Genomic DNA, 23123 nt, shown 5'->3' with positions numbered 1-23123 from the left:
ATTGACACAGGGAGAGAGCGGGGCAGTGGGATAGTTTGGGGATTGACACAGGGCTATGGGGAGGAGAGCGGGGGCAGTGGGATTAGTTTGGGGATTGACACAGGAGGAGGAGCGGGGCAGTGGGATTAGTTTGGGGATTGACACAGGGCTATAATATAATGTATCTAATTTAAAATAAATGTTCAATATTGCTGTTCGTCTTAGGATTTTCAGCTCAAACCATCTCAGCCCCTCCCCCCAACCTCCCAAACCGTGGGACCCCCTCATCCACTGAATAGAATGTAATGAATTACATACAGATAATATTCTGCCAAATGAGTTTATTTCCTGCAGTGTTCAAGGTACATTTTTAACAGAATCATGGAAACTTTCCAATGCCCGTCCTGGACTGGGGAGAGAAAGAAAAACGCTGACGAGATTCTCCGGCTGCCCTCTGTCCAGGCTTGCCCTCTTGTCCTCCACCTTCCTTCTGTCGCTGGTGCGCTACAACCTCTGTCACCATCACGCCTTCCCAGTGCTGTCTCGGTCTCCGGACCTCACTGTACACGGTCTCCACTGGCGCTTCCTTGTTTGGGAGAGGGGGGCGTCGGCAGTGAATCCGGAGGAGGTGTCGAATCTCTTTTCTGACTGATCGCCTGTGATTCAAAGCGGGGGGTGGCGGGAGATACGACTGAGTTCAAAATTTAATATATACCTCGATCGGAATCTTTCAGCACAAATCCCATCACCATCACTCTTGAACCTGCTTCCACCGCCCTTTCAGGCAGTGTGTTCCAGATCACAAACAACTCACTGTGTTAAAAACATTTCTCCTCATCTCCCCCTCTGGTTCTGTTACTGATTATCATCAATCTGTCTCTCTCTCTCTGGTTACTGACCCTCCTCTCACTGCAAACAGTTTCTCCTTATTTACTCCAGCAAAACCCTCATGACTCTGAACGCCTCCATTAAATCTCCTCTTAACCTTCTCTGCTCTAAGGAGAACAATCCCAGCTTCTCCAGTCTCTCCACATTAACTGAACTCCCTCCTCCCTGGAACTGTTCCGGAAAATCTCCTCCGCCCCCTGTCCAAGGCTTCACATCCTTCTTAAAGTGCGGTGCTCAGAATTGGACACAATGCTCAGTTGGAGCCTAACCCAGTGGTTTCGAAAGGTTTCATGCAACTTCTTTGCTTTTGCACCTATTCCCTCTCCCTGTCCCGTGCCTCTCTCGTCTGTCTCTTGGACAGACTCAGACACAGTGATTCACTTGCATGCACACACGCTCACACATGCAGATACTCTCACGCTCACCTGATGAATAGGGTCTGTGCGGGCGTGATATCGTCCAGACTCCTTACTGCTCCAGACAGGAGCTGACGCTGCGGGAGTGAGATGAGAGACAATGGTTAGAGAGAATTAGACCACTCCGTGTCTCCTGTGATCTCTTGCTGACACAATGTGAGGGGCGGGGTGACAATTCTTCACAGCTCCTTCTCTCTGAACGTTACTCTTGCGTTAAACTGTATTTGCCGCCTGTCTGCCCATGTCATTGCAACGCGCAGTTGGGAATGTGATGGAATACTCTCCGCTCGCCTGGATGGGTGCAGCTCCAACAACACTCAAGAAGCTCGACACCATCCAGGACAAAGCAGCCCGCTTGATTGCACCCCATCTACAAACATTCACTCCCTCCACCACCTACACACAGTGGCAGCAGTGTGTACCATCTACAAGATGCACTGCAGCAACGCACCAAGGCTCCTTAGACAGCACCTTCCAAACCCGCGACCTCTACCACCTAGAAGGACAAGGGCAGCAAATGCATGGGGAACACCACCACCTGCAAGTTCCCCTCCAAGTCACACACCATCCTGACTTGGAACTATATCGCTGTTCCTTCACTGTCGTTGGGTCAAAATCCTGGAACTCCCTTCCTAACAGCACTGTGGGTGTACCTACCCCACATGGACTGCAGCGGTTCAAGAAGGTAGCTCACCACCAACCTTCTCAAGGGGGAATTAGGGATGGGCAATAAATGCTGCCTGGCCAGTGACACTCACATCCCATAAATGATACTGTGAAAAGATTCACTCTCTCTCTCTCTCTCTCTTGCTCTCTCTTTCCCCCACCCCCCCCCCCCCCCCACTATCATCCTTTCCGAACCTAACTGTGTATATTTTCACTGTAGGAATAATTTGAAAGGGTATTTATCTTTGAATTAAACCCAAGAAGGGACTGTGTCAGTCTCATTGACAGGAAAGCAGACTTAATTAGTTAGCCCTGGTGTGCGTTATACAGACCCTGGTCAAAGACAGCGAGTGTGAGAAGGACAGAGAGAGGAGAGAGGGAGAGACAGAGAGAGACAGACAGAGAAGGAAGTAGTCCTGGTTCTCCATCGTCAGTCGTTGATGTTCTCCGAGATGTACCAGTTTCCCTCACCTGGTTTTCTGTTCTGCCAGTGACCGCTCCTGCTTCTGTTGGCCCAGCAGATGAGACCAGCAACAGCCAGGATGAAGACGGTTGCCCCGCAGCTCACGACAGGGACGACAAATTGTCCTGAGGCCAACTGGCCCGCCTCTGAAAGACAAGACCGAGAAATGCTGAGAGAGAGAGAGAGAGAGAAAGGACGGTGGAGGGAGCAAGAGTTTCAAGAGGACAGCAGCATCCTGATGGAGAAGGGACTGGAGAGTCCAGCAAAGACAGAGAGGTCAACTCAACAACCACCATAACATAGATTTAATATAGTAATGTTAATGTAATAAATCATCCCAAACTGCTTCACAGGAGTGTTATCAAACAAGCTTCGATATCGAGTCACAGGAGGAGATATTAGGGACAGGTGACCGAATGTTCAGTGAAAGAGGGAGCGTTTGAAAGGGGAGAGAGTGAGAGAGAGAGGTGGAGAGGTTTAGGAAGGGAGTTCCAGAACTCAGGGCCCCAGGAAGCTGAAGGCACGGCCACCAATGGTGGAGCGATGGGAATCGGGAGAAGTTCAAGAGGCCGGGATTGGAGGAGCGCAGAGTTCTCGGAGGGTTGTCGCGGCTGGAGGAGGTTACAGAGATAGGGAGGGTTGCAGGGGCTGGAGGAGGTTACAGAGATAGGGAGGGTTGAAGGGGCTGGAGGAGGTTACAGAGATAGGGAGGGTTGAAGGGGCTGGAGGAGGTTACAGAGATAGGGAGGGTTGTCGGGGCTGGAGGAGGTTACAGAGATAGGGAGGGATGTAGAGGCTGGAGGAGGTTACAGAGATAGGGAGGGTTGTCGGGGCTGGAGGAGGTTACAGAGATAGGGAGGGATGTAGAGGCTGGAGGAGGTTACAGAGATAGGGAGGGTTGTCGGGGCTGGAGGAGGTTACAGAGATAGGGAGGGATGTAGAGGCTGGAGGAGGTTACAGAGATAGGGAGGGTTGTCGAGGCTGGAGGAGGTTACAGAGATCGGGAGGGATGTAGTGTGCTGGAGGAGGTTACAGAGATAGGGAGGGATGTAGAGGCTGGAGGAGGTTACAGAGATAGGGAGGGTTGTCGGGGCTGGAGGAGGTTACAGAGATAGGGAGGGATATAGAGGCTGGAGGAGGTTACAAAGATAGGGAGGGTTGTCGGGGCTGGAGGAGGTTACAGAGATAGCGAGGGATGTAGAGGCTGGAAGAGTTCATGCTGAATGAGAGCACAGTCTGCCTCAGTTTCGGAGGAGTGGTGAATGGAGCTGAAGACATACTCTCTTTATCTTAAAGAAATTCTCTCTCATTCTAGCCACCAGTGCCCTTTTACCTTTCTTCACCCTAGCTTCTGATTTACTGACCGATGCAGGTTAATTAATTGCCCCCTGCATTTGCTAAACAGTTCAGGGAGAGAGAAAACGGGGTTGTGATGAAACACATGGTCGAACAGCCACTCAAACCATTTGGGTGAGCAAGAGAGTTGGGTTTCGCTGAGAGCTTCAGAAACACAGGAGGCCCCGCCACCGAGCGGGCCAGCTTGCTGGAGTGGAACGTACCTGGATATTCGGCTATGCACACCTTCGCCAGGTCAACACTGGCACTCTGCCAGCTAACAGGGTTCCTCGTGGTGCAGACCAGGGCAGGCTGGATGGAACTGAGGTTCAGTGTCAGCTCCAGCAGGCTCCCATCTGCCGTCAAAGACCGCTCGCTTGCTCCCGTGCCCGACTCCCAGGTGTAGCTGACTGCGGTTCCTCCCTCGGTCGTGCAGCTCAAGGTGGCGATGCAGGTGTGGTTGGTACAGCTGACGTTGGCGATCGTGATTGTAGTTCCTCTAATAGGCTCTGAGGGAGGTCAGAACAGGTCAGCTTAGTGTACTGTCACCAGACAGACAGACATACAAGTGATGGGGGAGTGATTCCCTTAGTACAGACCCTCCGACAATGCAGCACTCCCTCAGTACTGACCCTCCAACAGTGCAGCACTCCCTCAGTACACACCCTCCAACAGTGCAGCACTCACTCAGTACTGAACCTCCGTCAGTGCAGCACTCCCTCAGTACTGACCCTCCGTCAGTGCGGCACTCCCTCAGTACTGACCCTCCGACAGTGCGGCACTCCCTCAGTACTGACCCTCCGACAGTGCGGCACTCCCTCAGTACTGACCCTCCGACAGTGCGGCACTCCCTCAGTACTGACCCTCCGACAGTGCAGCACTCACTCAGTACTGACCCTCCGACAGTGCAGCACTCCCTCAGTACTGACCCTCCGACAGTGCAGCACTCCCTCAGTACTGACCCTCCAACAATGCAGCACTCCCTCAGTGCTGACCCTCCGACAGTGCGGCACTCCCTCAGTACTGACCCTCCGACAGTGCAGCACTCACTCAGTACTGACCCTCCGACAGTGCAGCACTCCCTCAGTACTGACCCTCCGACAGTGCAGCACTCCCTCAGTACTGATCCTCAGACAGTGCAGCACTCACTCAGTACTGACCCTCCGACAGTGCAGCACTCCCTCAGTACTGACCCTCCGACAGTGCAGCACTCCCTCAGTACTGATCCTCAGACAGTGCAGCACTCCCTCAGTGCTGCACTGCGAGTGTCAGCCTGGGTTTCTGAGCTCCGGTCTCTGGATTGGGGGGCTCGTCCCCACCACTTTATGAATCAGTTGCCAGAGTCGGGCACACAGATCCACGGCGGATCGGTCACAGATTAGACATTGAAATGTGGATGGGCTGAATGGCCTCCAAATGTTCTGACTTCCCCAGTCGGAATCGCCAGAGAACTCACCAAACACGTCCAGCCAAGCGCTTGCCTCAGGTTCCCACGCACCAAAGCTCACTGTGACCTTGTATTGACCCCTGTCCTTCTCAGTTAGGTTCTCAATCTCGAGGGTGAAATTGGAATGCAGCCGACTCCTGTTGTGTAAAAGTGTTTGCCCACAGACCTCCGAGTGGTTGCCTTCCAGATTCATCTCTGCAATCCTCACTGGTGGCTGCCCCTGATACTTCCAGAAGATCATGCCTTTCCTCGGAATTGGTTCGACGCTCACAGGCAGGAGCACAGAACCACCCAAGGTCCCATTGTAGCGGCTGGACAGGATCGACACCTTTGGGTGTTCCAGTGATTCCAGGGGCGAGGCTGGAAGGCAAAGTGTTGTAGTTAGTTCATCATGTCGAGAGCGCAAGGGGGAGAGGGAGCAACGTAAACCTCCGCCTACCCAATCACAGTCTCTACATCCCCATTCAATCTCCCACAGCCCATGTACACTCTCCCCGATCACAGTCTCTACGTCCAAATTCAATCTCCCACAGCTCATGTACACTCTCCCCCATCACAGTCTCTACATCCCCATTCAATCTCCCACAGCCCATGTACACTCTCCCCGATCACAGTCTCTACATCCCCATTCAATCTCCCACAGCCCATGTACACTCTCCCCCATCACAGTCTCTACACCCCCATTCAATCTCCCACAGCCCATGTACACTCTCCCCCATCACAGTCTCTACACCCCCATTCAATCTCCCACAGCCCATGTACACTCTCCCCCATCACAGTCTCTACACCCCCATTCAATCTCCCACAGCCCATGTACACTCTCCCCCATCACAGTTTCTACATCCCCATTCAATCTCCCACAGCCCATGTACACTCTCCACTTTCACAGTCTCTACATCCCCATTCAATCCCCCACAGCCCATGTACACTCTCCCCCATCACAGTCTCTACACCCCCATTCAATCTCCCACAGCCCATGTACACTCTCCCCCATCACAGTCTCTACATCCCCATGCAATCTCCCACAGCCCATATACACTCTCCCCTATCACAGTTTCTGCATCCCCATTCAATCTCCCACAGCCCATGTACACTCTCCCCTATCACAGTCTCTACGTCCACATTCAATCTCCCACAGCCCATGTACACTCTTCCCTATCACATTCTCTACACCCCATTCAATCTCCCACAGTCCATGTACACTCTTCCCTATCACATTCTCTACACCCCATTCAATCTCCCACAGTCCATGTCCACTCTCCCCTATCACAGTCTCTACACCCCCATTCAATCTCCCACAGCCCATGTACACTCTCCCCTATCACAGTCTCTCCATCCCCATTCAATCTCCCACAGCCCATGTACACTCTCCCCTATCACAGTCTCTACATCCCCATTCAATCTCCCACAGCTCATGTACACTCTCCCCTATCAAAGTCTCGACTCCCCCATTCAATCTCCCACAGCCCATGTACACTCTCCCCCATCACAGTCTCTACATCCCCGTTCAGTCTCCCACAGCCCATGTACACTCTCCCTTATCACAGTCTCTACATCCCCATTCAATCTCCCACAGCCCATGTACACTCTCCCCTATCACAGTCTCTACATCCCCATTCAATCTCCCACAGCCCATGTACACTCTCCCCTATCACAGTCTCTACATCCACATTCAATCTCCCACAGCCCATGTACACTCTCCCCTATCACAGTCTCTACACCCGATTCAATCTCTCACAGCCCATGTACACTCTTCCCTATCACATTCTCTACACCCCATTCAATCTCCCACAGTCCATGTCCACTCTCCCCTATCACAGTCTCTACACCCCATTCAATCTCCCACAGCCCATGTCCACTCTCCCCTCTCACAGTCTCTCCATCCCCATTCAATCTCCCACAGCCCATGTACTCTCTCCCCTATCACAGTGTCTACACCCCATTCAATCTCCCACAGCCCATGTACACTCTCCCCTATCACAGTCTCCACATCCCCATTCAATCTCCCACAGCCCATGTACACTCTCCCCTATCACAGTCTCTACACCCCATTCAATCTCCCACAGCCCATGTACACTCTCCCCCATCACAGTCTCTACATCCCCATTCAATCTCCTACAGTCCATGTACACTCTCCCTTATCACAGTCTCTACATCCCCATTCAATCTCCCACAGCCCATGTACACTCTCCCCTATCACAGTCTCTACATCCACATTCAATCTCCCACAGCCCATGTGCACTCTCCCCTATCACAGTCTCTACATCCCCATTCAATCTCCCACAGCCCATGTACACTCTCCCCTATCACATTCTCTACACCCCATTGAATCTCCCACAGTCCATGTCCACTCTCCCTTATCACAGTCTCTACATCCCCATTCATGTACTCCTCTCGGGCCTCCATTGTTTTCAGCACTCTGAATCTGCCATAAACCTTTTTTTTCCTGATCCAATCCTCTATATCCCTTGACATCCAGGGTTCCCTGGACTTGTTGGTCCTACCCTTCACCTTAACGGGTACATGTTGGCTCTGAACTCTCACTATTCCCTTTTTGAATGACTCCCACTAGTCTGATGTCAACTTTCCTACAAGTAGCTGCTCCCAGTCCACTTTGGCCAGATCCTGTTTTATCATATTGAAATCGGCCTTCCCCCAATTCACTACCTTTATTTCTGGTCCATCTTTGTCCTTTTCCATAACTATCTTAAATCTTAGAGTTATGGTCACTATCCCCGAAATGCTCCCCCACTGATAACTTCTACCACTTGTCCGGCTTCATTCCCTAGGATTAGGTCCAGTACTGCCCCTTCTCTTGTAGGACTTTCTACGTACTGGCTCAAAAAGCTCTCCTGTATACATTTTAATAATTCTGTCCCCTTTAAGCCTTTTACACTAAGACTATCCCAGTTGATATTGGGGAAGTTGAAATCCCCTACTATTATTGCCCTATTCTTTTTACACCTCTCTAAGATTTGCCGACATATCTGCTCCTCTATCTCTCCCTGACTGTTTGGAGGCCTGTAGTACACTCCCAGCCAAGTGATTGCCCCCTCTTTGTTTTTAAGTTCCAGCCATATGGCCTCATTTGAGGAACCTTCTAAGATATCATCCCTCCTTACTGCAGTAATTGACTCCTTGATCAACAGTGCAATGCCACCTCCTCTTTTACCCCCTCCCCTATCACGCCTGAAGATTCTATAGCCTGGAATATTGAGTTGCCAGTCCTGCCCCTCCCTCAACCATGTCTCTGTGATCGCAACAATGTCATATTCCCATGTACTAATCATCCTTCCTCAAGTGCGATGCCTGTAATTGGACACAATACTCCAGTTGAGGCTGAACCAGTGTTTTAGACAGGTTTATCATAACTTCCTTATTCTTGTACTCGATGTGCCTATTAATAAAGCCCAGGATACTGTATACTTTATTAACCACTCTCTAAACCTGTGCTGAATATGCACAAACACCCCCAGGTCCCTCTGCTCCTGCACCCCCTTTAGAATTGTACCCTTTATTCTATATTGTCTCTCCATGTTCCTCCTACCAAAATGAATCACCTCACATTTCTCTGCATTAAATTTCATCTGCCACCTGTCTGCCCATTCCACCAGCCTTTGTCCTCATGAACTCTATCACTATCTTCCTCACAGTTCACAATACTTCTACGCTTTGTGTGATCCTGAATCTTGAAATTGTGCCTTGTACGCCCAAATCTAGGTCATTATTATAGATCAAGAAAAGCTGTGGTCCTAACACCGACACAAATTGAAATACTGCGGATGCTGGAAACCTGAGACAGAAACAGGAAATGCTGGAAATACCCAGCAGGTCAGGCAGCATCTGTGGAGAGAGAAGCAGAGTTAACGTTTCGGGTCAGAACGGAGAAAAGTTAGAAAGTTAAGTAGGTCAAATGGAGGCGCTTGTAAGAAGATCTAAAGGGAAGATCGGTGATAGGGCCGAAGATGGGAGACGTTAAATGACAGAAGAGTTGGTGGGGCAAAGCCAAAGGGAGTGGTAATGTGACGAGTAAAGACACAAAAGATGTGTCCAGAGGAGGTGTGAATGGCAGTCGGATGAACAGCTGCCGTCCGAAAGCAAAACCAAGAGTAAAACTGAAATCCGCAAAGGAAAAGGAAACAAATGGGGATAGAGATTAGGGTTTGACATTGTTGAACTCAGTGTTGAGTCCAGAAGGCTGTAAAGCACCTGATCGAAAGATGAGGTGCTGCTCCTCAAGATGTCAGTGGTGAATGAACACGCCAGGCCACCGGAAGCTCAGGGTCCTGCTTGCGGACTGAGCGGAGATGTTCCGCAAAGCGGTCACCCAGTCTGCGCTTGGTCTCCCCAATGTAGAGGAGACCACACTGTGAGCAGTGAATACAGAATACTACATTGAAAGAAGTACAAGTAAATCGCTGCTTCACCTGAAAGGAGTGTTTGGGGCCTGGGATAGTGAGGAGAGAGGAGGTAAATGGGCAGGTGTTACACCTGCTGCGATTGCAGGGGAAGGTGCCGTGGGACGGGGACGGGGCGGTGGGGGTAATGGAGGAGTGGACCAGGGTGTCGCGGAGGGAACGATCCCTTCGGAATGCTGACGGGAAGGGAGGGGGAAGATGCGACTGGTAGTGGCATCACGCTGGAGGTGGCGGAAATGGCGGAGGATGTGGAGGCTGATGGGAAGTGAGGACAAGGGGAACCCTGTTGACCACAGTTGGTGGGGGGGGGGTGAGGTTGGGCGTGGGGGTGGAATCCTCGGTCGAGGAAACTCTATCTCTTGTTGGCTTTGCATTGTTGCCGATGATTCACATCTACTGCTCCTCTGCTGTGAGTCTTCGGGTGGGAGAACAGTCCCATTCGAGCAAGGCATCGAGGGTTGTCATTTGCCGAAGCAGGGGTTGCTGCCACATGCAGACTGTTCCCAGCTGTTTAAACCAACTTGAGACGAAATGATGTCTCGCTTGTATGAGTCCTTGTATCTTCGCTTTGGCCAGCCACAAAGCCTACTGCTGCCAACAATCTCAACACACAGTGCTTCTTTTAATAGGTGAACAATGTAATGACGTGGCCAAGCCTGCGTAATTGACATAGTCGTACTCCTTCTCGAAAGCATACAGAAGGAGGCAGGAAAAAAAGTGTCAGAAATACTGAGGAGGAAAGCCTTAGATTACAGGGCGATATAGATGGGCTGGTGAGATGGGCGGAGCAGTGGCAAATGGAGTTTAATCCTGAGAAGTGTGAGGTGATGCATTTTGGGAGGACGAACAAGGCAAGGGAATATACAATGGATGGTAGGACCCTAGGAAGTACAGAGGGTCAGAGGGACCTTGATGTACTTGTCCATAGATCACTGAAGGCAGCAGCACAGGGAGATAAGGTGGTTAGGAAGGCATATGGGATACTTGCCTTTATTAGCCGAGACATAGAATATAAGAGCAGGGAGGTTATGATGGAGCTGTATAAAACACTAGTTAGGCCACAGCTGGAGTACTGTGTACAGTTCTGGTCACCACATTATAGGAAGGATGTGATTGCACTGGAGAGGGTGCAGAGGAGATTCACCAGGATGTTGCCTGGGCTGGAGCATCTCAGCTATGAAGAGAGACTGGAAAGGCTGGGGTTGTTTTCCTTTGAGCGGAGATGGCTGAGGGGGGACCTGATTGAGGTATACACGATTATGAGGGGCATTGATAGGTTAGATAGGAAGAAACATTTTCCCTTAGCAGAGGGGTCAATAACCAGGGGGCATAGATATAGGGTAAGGGGCAGGAGGTTTAGGGGGGATTTGAGGAAAAATGTTTTCACCCAGAGGGTGGTTGGAATCTGGAACGCACTGCCTGAAGGGGTGGTGGAGGCAGGAACCCTCACAACATTTAAGAAGTATTTAGATGAGCACTTGAAACGCCATAGCATACAAGGCTACGGGCCAAGTGAGGGGAAATGGGATTAGAATAGATAGGTGCTCGATGGCCGGCACAGACACGATGGACATGATTCTATGAATCTAAGATGCCAAACAGCGTTTGGTGCACGGACACAGCCCTGCTTCACTCGGCCGAGGATTGGGAATGGATCAGATGGCGTTCCATCGGAGATGAGTCTTCCTTTCATTTCACAGCAGAATTTTCTTTTTTGAAGAAGGGTCAACATATCATCTCTGCTCACCAGATCGAAGGCTTTGATCAAGTCTACAACAGCAAGCACTCCAGGTAAAGATCGTGTCCATGGTTGAACGACCACGGCTGAACCCAGACTGGATTTCTGGGTAGACGCCATTGGCAAGTTTGTGTAAAGTGACCATCCAGACAATATCGACAAGCCACGGTCGTTGCTACAATCAGACTTGTACCTTCGTTTTAATTTGGGCGTCCCTTGTTTCCTGAGGAACTTCTGCATTTTCCCACATGGGGGGAATAAGCAAGAACAGTTCCCGATGCAGGTGCTGGTGTGGAAGATAGCATTGTCAGAATAGGGGCGGCACAGTGGCGCAGTGGTTAGCACCACAGCCTCACAGCTCCAGCGACCCGGGTTCGATTCCGGGTACTGCCTGTGTGGAGTTTGCAAGTTCTCCCTGTGACCGTGTGGGTTTTCGTTGGGTGCTCCGGTTTCCTCCCACCGCCAAAGACTCGCAGGTGATCGGTAAATTGGCCGTTGTAAATTGCCCCTAGTGTAGGTAGGTGGTAGGGAATATGAGATTACTGTAGAGTTAGTATAAATGGGTGGTTGTTGGTTGGCACAGACTCGGTGGGCCGAAGGGCCTGTTTCAGTGCTGTATCTCTAAATAAATAGATGAGATGGAGATGGAGAAACTGAGAATGGAGGTAGGGTGTGAAGAAGTGTAGTCGAGGTAGCTGTGGGAGTCGGTGGGCTTATAATGAATATTAGTAGACAGCCAATCCCCAGAGAAGTCGAGGAAGGGAAGGGAAGTGTCAGAGATGGACCATGTAAAGGTGAGAGAAGAGTGGAAATTAGAAGTAAAGTTGATGAAGTTTTCCAGTTCGGGGCGGGAGCAGGAAACGGCACCGATACAGTCATCGATGTACCGGAAGAAGTGAGGGAGGAGGCCTGAGAAGGACTGGAGCAAGGAACGTTCCACATATCCCAATGAAAAGGAAAGCATCGCTGGGGTCCATGCGGCTACCTTTTACTTGAAGGAAGTTCGAGTGGAGTCGAAGGAGAAGTCGTTCAACGTGAGAACAAGTTCAGCCAGGCGGAGGAGGGTGGTGGTGGTGGATGGGGACTGGTTGGGCCTCTGTTCCAGGAGGAAGCGGAGAGCCCTTAAACCGTCCTGGTGGGGGATGGAGGTGTAGAGAGATTGGACGTCCATAGTGAAGAGGGGGCGGTTGGGGCCAGGAAACTAGAAACTGTTAAAGTGACAGAGGGCATCGGAAGAGTCACGGATGTAGGTGGGGAGAGACTGGATAAGGAGAGAAAAAGAATTGAGTCAAGATAGGAAGAAATGAGCTCAGTGGAACAGGAACAGGCTGAAACGATAGATCTACCAACAGACCCCTAATACCAGTCCCTGGGGAGCCCCACTATATACCTTCCTCCATTCCGAACAACAACCATTCACCACTACTCTCTGTTTCCTGTCACTCAGTAAACTTCCTATCCATGCTACCACTGACCCTTTTTTTCAATAGGCTCTAACCTTGCGAACAAGCCTATTATTTGGCACTGTATCAAACGCCTTTTGAAAGTCCATGTACACCACATCAACAGCATCGCCCTCATCAACCCTCTCTGTTACCTCTTCAAAAAACTCCAGCAAGTTCATTAAACATGATTTGCCCTTCATAAATCCGAGTGTATGTTAATTTTGTCTATTAATGTTTCTAAAAGCTTTCCCACCACTGAGGTTAAACTGACTGGCCTGTAGTTACTGGGCTTGTCTTTACACCCTTTTTTTGAACAGGAGTGTAACATTTGCAGTTCTCCAGTCCTCTGACGCCACCTCTGTGTCTAAGGAGGATTGGAAGATTATGGCCAGTGCCTCTGCAATTTCCACCTTTACTTCCCTCACATCCGGTCCCTGTAACTTATTAACTTTAAGTACAGACGGCCTATCTAATGCCTCCTCTTTACCAAGTTTTAGCCCATCCAGTGTCTCAACTACCTCCTCTGACTTGGGCTGCATCTTCTTTCTTGGTAAAGACAGATGCAAAGTACTCATTTAGTACCTCAGCCATGCCCTCTGCCTCCATGCGTAAATCCCCTTTTTAGTCCCTAATCTGACCCACTCTTCCTTTACTATTTATGTGCCTATAGAAGACTTCTAGATTCCCTTTTATCTTAACTGCCAGTCTCTTCTCATACTCTCTCTTTGCCCCGATTTTCTCTTTTCTTCTGAACCTTCTATATTCAGCCTGGTTCTCATTTGTGTTATCTACCTGACATCTGTCATATGCATCCTTTTTCTTCTTCATCTTAATCTCTATGGCTTTTGTCATCCAGGGAGCTCTGGATTTATTTGCCCTACCTTTCTCCTTCATGGGAATATATCTTTCCTGTACCCGAACTATCTCCTTTTTGGAGGTAGCTCATTGTTCCTTTAGTTTTGCCTGCCAATCTTTGATTCCAATTTACCTGGTCTCGGTCTGTTCTCACCCTGCTGACAATTACTTATCAGATTGACTTCAAACTGTCTTCCTTTTGATGTAAAAAGGCAGAAGACTTTTGTTATGTATCTCTCTCCCTGTAACATTCTGTAACTGTCTCTGTCTCACTTTCTCTGCCTGTCTCTTTCTCTATAAGAGAGTGTCTCTCACTCTCTCTCACGCTGTCTGTCCCTTACTCTCCACCTCTTTCTCTCTCTGCCTCCCTGTCTCTCTCTCTCTGCCTCCCTTGCTCTGTCTCTTTCAATCTTTCTCTCACCCTGTCTCCGTCTGTCTCTCTGTCTCGTTCTCCCTCTATCTCTCACTCTGTCTCTCTGTCTGTCTCTCTTCCTCTCGCTGCCTTTCTCTCCCTCTGTCTCTCACAGTGTCTCTCACAGTGTCTCTCCTAAGAATATAAGAAATGCAAGATGTAGGAGGCTATTTGGCCCTTCGACCCTGTTCTATCATTCAACAAAATCATGGCAGATCCTCTACCTCAACTCCACTTTCCCACCCTCTCCCCATTTCCCCCGATTCCCTCAGTCCCCAAGAATCTTCCCATCTCAGTCTTGTATCTACTCAGTGACTGAGTCATCACAGCTCTCTGGAGTAGAGAATTCCAAAGATTCACAACCCTCTGAGTGAAGATATTTCTCCTCATCTCAGTCCCAAATGTCCGACCCTTTATCCTGAGACTGTGACTCTCCACCCCCCCCCCCCCGAGTTCGAGACTCTCCAGCCCGGGGGGGGAAACAGCCTCTCAGCATCTTCCCTGTAAAACCCACTGAGAATTTTATACATTTCAATCAGATTACCTCAGTCTTCTAAACTCCAGAGAATACTGACCCATTCTACTCAATCTCTCCTCATAGGACACCCCTCTCATCCCGGGAATCAGTCTTGTGAACCTTCAGTGCGCCCCATCTAAGACAAGTATATCCTGTTGAGGTGAGGAGACCACAGTTATACACAGTGCTCCAGGTGTGGCCTCATCAATGCCCTGTACTGTGCAGCAAGACTTCCTCACTCTTCCAATCCCTTTGTAATGTAAGCCAACATACCATTTGCCTTCTGATTGTTTGCTGTACCTGCATGTTAACTTTCTGTGGTTCATATACAAGGACACCCCAGGTCCCTCTGAATGTAAACACTTCTCAGTCTCACCATTCACGCTTTGTCACATTGGATTCCATCTGCCATGTTCTTGCCAACTCACCCAGCCTGTCTATATCCCCCGGCAGTCTCTTCACCGCTTACTTTCCCACTCAACTTTGTATCATAAGCAAACTTGGATATGTTACACTCAGTCCCCTTATCTAAGCCATTGATATAGATTGTAAGTAGCTGAGGCCCAAGCACTGATCCTTGTGGTACCCTGCTAGTTACAGCCTGTCAACACGAAAATGCCCCATTTATTGCTACTCTGTTTTCCGTCCATTAACCAATCCTCATTCCATGCTAATATATTACCCCACGGGGTCATGAGTCCCAATTTTACGTCATAACCTCTTGGGAGGCATCCTATTAAAAATGCTTTTGAAGATCCAAATGCACTCCATTCACTGGTTCCCCTTTATCCATCCAACTAGTTACATTCTGAAAAAAAAACTCTGAACATGATTTCCCTCTCATAAATCTGTGCTGACTCGGCTTAATCTTGTTAGGATTTTCTAAGTCCCCGTTTACTGCATCCTTAAAAATAGATTCTAGCATTTTACCCATTACTGATGTTAGGCTAACTGACCTATAGGTCCGTGTTTTCTCTCCTCTTCCTTTCTTAAATAGCAGGGTAATGGTTGCTACTATCTAATCCTTGGGAACTGTTCTAGTATCTAAAGAATGCTGGAAGATGAAAACCATTGCAGTTACCTCTTTTAAAACCCCAGCATTCTGGTCGTCAGGTTCAGGGGATATGTCGGCCACTTAGTCCCATTCATTTCCCCAGTATTATTTCTTTACTTATACTGACTTCTCCAAGTTCCTCGTTCTCGCTAGACCATTATTTCTGGGAGTTCTTTCTGTCCTCTACCATGAACACAGATACCAAGTATTTGTTTAATGTCCCTGCTATTTCCTTATTCCCTATTATACGACCATACGAATTAGGAGCAGGACTAGGCCACTCGGCCCCTTGAGCCTGCTCCGCCATTCAATAAGATCATGGCTGATCTGATTACAATGTCAACTCTACATTCCCGCTTACCCCCCAATAACCTTTCACCCCCTTGCTTATCAAGAATCTATCTACCTCTGCTTTAAAAATATTCCAAGACTCTGTTTCCACTTTCTTTTGAGGAAGAGAATTCCAAAGACTCACCACCCTCTGAGAAAAAATTTCTCCTCATCTCTGTCTTAAATGGGCGGCCCCTTATTTTTAAACAGTGACCCCTAGTTCTAGATTCTCCCACAAGGGGAAACATCCTTTCCACATCCACCCTGTCAAGACCCCTCAGGATCTTATATGATTCAATCAAGTCCCCTCTTACTCTTCTAAACTCCAGCTGATACAAGCCTAGCCTGTCCAACCATTCCTTATCGGACAACCCACCCATTCCAGGTATTAGTCTGGTAAACCTTCTCTGTCCTGCTTCCAATGCATTTACATCCTTCCTTAAATAAGGAGACCAATACTGTACACAGTACTGCAGATGTGGTCTCACCAATACCCTGTATAGCTGAAGCATAACCTCCCTACTTTTGTATTCAATTCCCCTCGCGATAAACAATAACATTCTATTAGCTTTCCTCATTACTTGCTGTACCTGCATACTAACCTTTTGCGATTCATGCACTAGGACACCCAGATCCCTCTGCACGTCAGAGCTCTGCAATCTCTCACCATTTAGATAATATGATTCTTTTTTTATTCTTCCTGCCAAAGTGGACAATTTCACACTTTCCCACATTATATTCCATTTGCCCACTCACTTAATCTCTCTACATCCCTTTGTAGCCAAATGTTTTCTTCACAACGTACTTTCCTACCTATCTTTGTGTCATCAGCACATTTAACAACCGTACCTTCGGTCCCTTCATCCAAGTCATTTATATAAATTGTAACAAGTTGAGGCCCCAGCACAGACCCCTGTGGCAAATCACTCGTTACATCTTGCCTACCGGAAAATGACCACTTATGTCTACTCTGGTTCCTGTTAACTAACAAATCTTCTACCCATGCCAATATGTTACCCACTACACCATGAGCTCTGATTTTCCTCAATAAACTTTCACCTGTTTCTGCCTCTAATGGGCCCACCTTTATTTTCACTACTCTCTTCCTATTTACAATCTGTTTTTATGTCGCTTGCTAGTTCACTCATATGCTCTTTTCTCTTCCCTTATCAATTTCTTGGTCACCCTTCACTGAAGACTAAAATCCTCCCAATGCTCAGGCTTAGAACTCTTTTTGGAAACATTATAAGCCTCTTCCTTTGAGCTAATACTATCTTTATCTCCTCTTGTTAGCTACGGTTGGACCACTTTTTCTGTGGGGCTTTCGTGCATTAACTGAACGTATATTTGTTGGAGATTAAGTATTAATTCTTTAAATACTAACCATTCCTTGTGTACCATCATATTTTTTTAATCTAGTTTCCCAATCTACCTTAGCCAACTCACCCCTCATACCTACATAGTTTGCTTTGTTTAAATTTAAGACCCTAGTTTCAGACTTAACCAAATCACTCTCAAACTCAGCAAAAAATTCTATCATATTATGATCACTCTTCCGTAGAGGCTCGTTTACTGCAAGGTTATTAATTAACCCTTTCTCACAATAGCTTATTCCCTAGTTGGTTCCTCGACATACTGATCTAGAAAAATATTTGGCATACATTCCATGAATTTGTCTGCCACATTATTACTGTAAATTTGGTTTGCCCAGTCGATACAAAGATTACAGTCCCCTGTGATTACTGCAATACCCCTATTCCATGTGCCTCTAATTTTCCTGGTTTATGCTCAGCCCTACACTACAACTACTGCAAGGGGGCCTGTGAACAACTCCCGCCAATGTTTTCTGCCTTGTTGTTTCTTAGCTATAGTCAAACTGATTCTACATTATTATGGCACAGACAGAGGCCATTCAGCCCAGTGAGTCCATGCCAGCTCTCTGTAGAGCAATTTCTGAGTGAAGATCCTTTCTCTCTCCATTTTGCCTATCTCTTCTAAAAGTTTAGTTCACAAACTTGGTCACTTTGCAACCACATCTCCATAATGGCTATTAAATCAAACGTATTAATTTCTATCTGTGCTATTAATTCATCTAGTTTCTTGCAAATGTTTCATGCATTCAGATACAGTGCCTTTAACTTTGACTTTTTTCCTTAATTTTCTCTGGTGTCACCTTTATCATTAACGCCCTCTTTCTTACTGTCTGTCTCTTTCTGACTCACTTTGCTTATTTATACTGAAAAAGTAGCTCTGCTCTAAAGCACCGACATTAACCTTGCTGCTTTTAAATCTACCTATTGCTGAACTCTCTCACCCACCCCACCAATCCCTTTATTAGTTCAAAGCCCTGGTTATTTGATTCCCAAGGCCACTGGTCCCAGCTGATGCTTTATCTCTCGCTGACTCTCTGTGTCTGTTTTTCTATCACTCTGTCACTTTCACTGTCTGTCCTCTCTCGCTCTCTTTCTCTCCATGTCCCTTTGCTTCTCTCTGTCTTTCTTTCTCCCTGTCCCTTTGTTTCTGTCTCTCTTTCATCTCTCTGTGTGTTTTTCTCTTTCACTGTCTATCCTTTCTCTCTTTCTCTCTCACTTTCCCTGTTTGTCTTTCTCTCATTTCTCTGTGTGTGTCTCTCTCTCTGCCTGTCTCGTTCACTGTCTGTCATCTCTCTCTCTGTCCCTGTTTCTGTCTTTTCCTCATCTCTCAGTGTCTGTTTCTCTCTCTGCCTGTCTCTTTCACTGTCTTTCCTCTCTCTCTCTGTCCCTGTTTCTGTCTTTTTTCATCTCAGTGTCTGTTTCTCTCCCTGCCTGTCTCTTTCACTGTCTTTCCTCTCTCTCTCTGTCCCTGTTTCTGTCTTTCCTCATCTCTCAGTGTCTGTTTCTCTCTCTGCCTGTCTCTTTCACTGTCTTTCCTCTCTCTCTCTGTACCTGTTTCTGTCTTTTCTCATCTCAGTGTCTGTTTCTCTCCCTGCCTGTCTCTTTCACTGTCTTTCCTCTCTCTCTGTCCCTGTTTCTGTCTTCCCTCATCTCTCAGTGTCTGTTTCTCTCTCTGCCTGTCTCTTTCACTGTCTTTCCTCTCTCTCTCTGTCCCTGTTTCTGTCTTTCCTCATCTCTCAGTGTCTGTTTCTCTCTCTGCCTGTCTCTTTCACTGTCTTTCCTCTCTCTCTGTCCCTGTTCCTGTCTTTTTCTCATCTCTCAGTGTCTGTTTCTCTTTATCACTGTCTTTCTCTGTCCCTTTGCCTCTCTTGTTGTCTTTCACTCGCTGTGTCTGTCACTTTCTGTCTGACACGCTCTCTCTCACACTGTCTCTCTTTATTTCCCTCTCTCTAAATTCCATGTAACATGCACTCCTACCTTGAACCCAGCTCACAGACAGGAGCACCAGAAGCAGCAGGGAAGGCAGAGGGTGAGAGTTGGGCTCCATATCTTATCAGTCCCTGTATGAGAAGTACGATTTTTGCAATTAGGACAGGTACCTGACAGGCTGGCAGGAAATGATCATCAATCTCATCTGCCTACCTAGTATCTGTACTAAATAGTCATAGTTTCCCTTCAATGGAAAAATTAAATGTCAAAGGATTGGCTTTTGATGGGTGAGCTCAGTCCGAGCTGGAGTATTGTGTCCAACGTTGGGTACTGCACATTAAGAAGGATGTGAAGCCTTGTACAGGCCATGGACAAGATTTATCAGAACGGTTCCAGGGAGGAGGGAGTTCAGTTAATGTGGAGAGACTGGAGAAGCTGGGATTGTTCTCCTTCGAGCAGAGAAGGTTAAGAGGAGATTTAATGGAGGCGTTCAGAGTCATGAGGGTTTCGCTGGAGTAAATAAGGAGAAACTGTTTGCAGTGAGAGGAGGGTCAGTAACCAGAGAGAGAGAGACAGATTGATGATAATCAGTAACAGAACCAGAGGGGGAGATGAGGAGAAATGTTTTAACACAGTGAGTTGTTGTGATCTGGAACGCACCGCCTGAAAGGGCGGTGGAAGCAGATTCAAGAGTGACTTTCAAAAGGGGAATTGGATAAATAACAGAAGGGGAAAAGTTTACAGGGTTACGGGGAAAGAGCAGGGGAGTGGGACTAATTAGATAGCACTTTCAAAGAGCCAGTACAGGCAGGGTGGGCCGAATGGATTGTAGCGTTCTCTCGGAACTGTTTCTCAGTTCTGCTGAAAAACAGGATGTGGGTTCAAATAAGTAGGGCAGAACATTTTTTTAAGCCATGAGTTGTTTAATTTCATGTTCCCTGGCTCTCTCTCTCTCTCTGCCTCTGTTTCTCACAATCACTCTATCTTTCTCTGCCTCAGTCTGTCTCTTTGTCCCTCCGTATCTTTCTCTGTGTGTGTGTGTGTGTGTGTGTCTCTCTCTATCTATCCCTCTCACTCCTTCCCTCCTTCATGCCCCCACCCCAGTTGCCACCTGCCAGCCATTTTCCTTTTGCGTGATAGCTGAGCATTGACTTGAGGTCTGTGTTGAAGGGGGCTCTCGAGATCAGGCCAGGTACCTGTCTGCTTCTGCCCCGAGCTGTGAGGAGACACAGGAAACCCTGTCACCTACGACCGAGCACATATCAGCCAGCAGTGGTTGGAACGTGTAAAGTGATGGTCCTTTGATGTTCTGAGCAGACTCAAGTGTGTGGGCATTCCGTGGTATTTCATGATCTATTCAGCAGGAAGGAAAGCGTTGGTCACTGCTAAATATAACCAAGACTGGAGTAAAATCTCTGACAGAGCAGTTCCACGTCAGTGTGACACCATCAACTCTTTCCCGATAACTCTGCAAGTTCACTTCAAGAACGTGCCCAATTCCCTTTTGAAAGTTCATGTCTTATTTCCAACATTGCAAGTTGTTTCATAGGAAGACCATCATTTGAAATTTGACACCGAGTCACATAAGGAGATATTAGGGACAGTGACAAAAAGCTTGGTCAAGGAGGGAGGTTTTAAGGAGTCACAGAAAGGATTTGAGAGAGAGAAAAAGAGATGGGCGGAGACATTTAGGGTGGGAATTCTAAAGCTTGGGGCCCAGGTAGCTGAAGGTACGGCCACCAATAGTGAGGCGAAAGAGATCGGGGGGATGTTCAAGAGGCCAAAATTGGAGAAACACAGAGATCTCGGAGGGTTATAGGGGCTGGAGGAGGTTACAGAGATAGGGAGGGTTGTCGAGGCTGGAGGAGGTTACAGAGATAGGGAGGGGTGTAGGGGCTGGAGGAGGTTACAGAGATAGGGAGGGTTGTAGAGGCTGGAGGAGGTTACAGGGATAGGGAGGGGTGTAGGGGCTGGAGGAGGTTACAGAGATAGGGAGGGTTGTAGGGGCTGGAGGAGGTTACAGAGATAGGGAGGTTTGTAGGGGCTGGAGGAGGTTACAGAGATAGGGAGGGGTGTAGGGGCTGGAGGAGGTTACAGAGATAGGGAGGGGTGTAGGGGCTGGAGGAGGTTACAGAGACAGGGAGGGTTGTCGAGGCTGGAGGAGGTTACAGAGATAGGGAGGGTTGTAGAGGCTGGAGGAGGTTACAGAGATAGGGAGGGGTGTAGGGGCTGGAGGAGGTTACAGAGATAGGGAGGGTTGTAGAGGCTGGAGGAGGTTACAGGGATAGGGAGGGGTGTAGGGGCTGGAGGAGGTTACAGAGATAGGGAGGGTTGTAGGGGCTGGAGGAGGTTACAGAGATAGGGAGGGTTGTAGAGGCTGGAGGAGGTTACAGAGATAGGGAGGGTTGTAGGGGCTGGAGGAGGTTACAGAGATAGGGAGGGGTGTAGGGGCTGGAGGAGGTTACAGAGATAGGGAGGGGTGTAGGGGCTGGAGGAGGTTACAGAGACAGGGAGGGTTGTAGAGGCTGGAGGAGGTTACAGAGATAGGGAGGGTTGTAGAGGCTGGAGGAGGTTACAGAGATAGGGAGGGTTGTAGCGACTGGAGGAGGTTACAGAGATAGGGAGGGTTATAGGGGCTGGAGGAGGTTACAGAGATAGGGAGGGTTATAGGGGCTGGAGTAGGTTACAGAGACAGGGAGGGTTGTAGAGGCTGGAGGAGGTTACAGAGATAGGGAGGGTTGTAGGGGCTGGAGGAGGTTACAGAGACAGGGAGGGTTGTAGAGGCTGGAGGAGGTTACAGAGATAGGGAGGGGTGTAGGGGCTGGAGGAGGTTACAGAGATAGGGAGGGTTGTAGGGGCTGGAGGAGGTTACAGAGATAGGGAGGGTTCTAGGGGCTGGAGGAGGTTACAGAGATAGGAGGGTGGTGGCGGCTGGAGGAGGTTACAGAGATATGGAGGGTTGTAGGGGCTGGAGGAGGTTACAGAGACAGGGAGGGTTGTAGAGGCTGGAGGAGGTTACAGAGATATGGAGGGTTGTAGGGGCTGGAGGAGGTTACAGAGATAGGAGGGTTGTAGGGGCTGGAGGAGGTTACAGAGACAGGGAGGGTTGTAGAGGCTGGAGGTGGTTACAGAGATATGGAGGGTTGTAGGGGCTGGTGGAGGTTACAGAGATATGGAGGGTGGTAGGGGCTGGAGGAGGATACAGAGATAGGGAGGGTGGTAGGGGCTGGAGGAGGTTACAGAGATAGGGAGGGTTGTAGGGGCTGGAGGAGGTTACAGAGACGGAGGGTTGTAGCGACTGGAGGAGGTTACAGAGATAGGGAGGGTTGTAGCGACTGGAGGAGGTTACAGAGATAGGGAGGGTTAGAGGGGCTGGAGGAGGTTACAGAGATAGGAGGGTGGTAGGGGCTGGAGGAGGTTACAGAGATAGGGAGGGTTGTAGGATCTGGAGAGGTTTACAGAGATAGGGAGGGTTGTAGGGTCTGGAGAAGTTTACAGAGATAGGGAGGGTTGTCGGGTCTGGAGGAGGGGACAGAGATAGGGAGGGTTGTCGGGTCTGGAGGAGGTTCCAGAGATAGGGAGGGTTGTAGGGTCAGGAGGAGGAGAGAGATAGGGAGGGTGTGAGGCTGTGATGGTGTAGGTCAGTGAGTAGAGGGGGTGATGTGTGAACAGGACTTGGTGTGATTTAAGACACGGGGCAGCAGAGTTTCGGATGAGCTGAAGTTTACGGAGGCTGGAATGTGGGAGACCGGCCAGGAGAGAGCTGGAATAGTCAAATCTGGAGGTAACGGAGGCACGGACGAGGGTTTCTGCAGCCGATCAGCTGAGACGGAGTGGAGTCAGGCGATGTCATCGAGG

The 23123-nt window shown here is 48.8% G+C and overlaps 1 protein-coding gene across 1 annotated transcript; it reads right to left on the bottom strand.

Annotated features, from left to right (window-relative positions):
* Positions 1–305: 305 nt before the first annotated feature.
* On the bottom strand, positions 306–19440 carry LOC137363918 (CD48 antigen-like). The gene is made up of 6 exons (XM_068027416.1): positions 19314–19440; positions 5204–5554; positions 3972–4256; positions 2421–2558; positions 1293–1360; positions 306–635 (listed from the first exon to the last, which is right to left on the bottom strand). Exons 1-6 carry the CDS (start codon positions 19381–19383, stop codon positions 537–539), a joined length of 1011 nt encoding a protein of 336 aa, XP_067883517.1. The 5' UTR covers positions 19384–19440; the 3' UTR covers positions 306–536.
* Positions 19441–23123: the final 3683 nt, after the last annotated feature.

This window comes from Heterodontus francisci, unplaced genomic scaffold (genome assembly GCF_036365525.1).
Source record: "Heterodontus francisci isolate sHetFra1 unplaced genomic scaffold, sHetFra1.hap1 HAP1_SCAFFOLD_1114, whole genome shotgun sequence".
In the NCBI taxonomy this organism is placed as follows: Eukaryota; Metazoa; Chordata; class Chondrichthyes; order Heterodontiformes; family Heterodontidae; genus Heterodontus; species Heterodontus francisci.
This window is presented reverse-complemented; position numbering and strand designations above follow the sequence as displayed.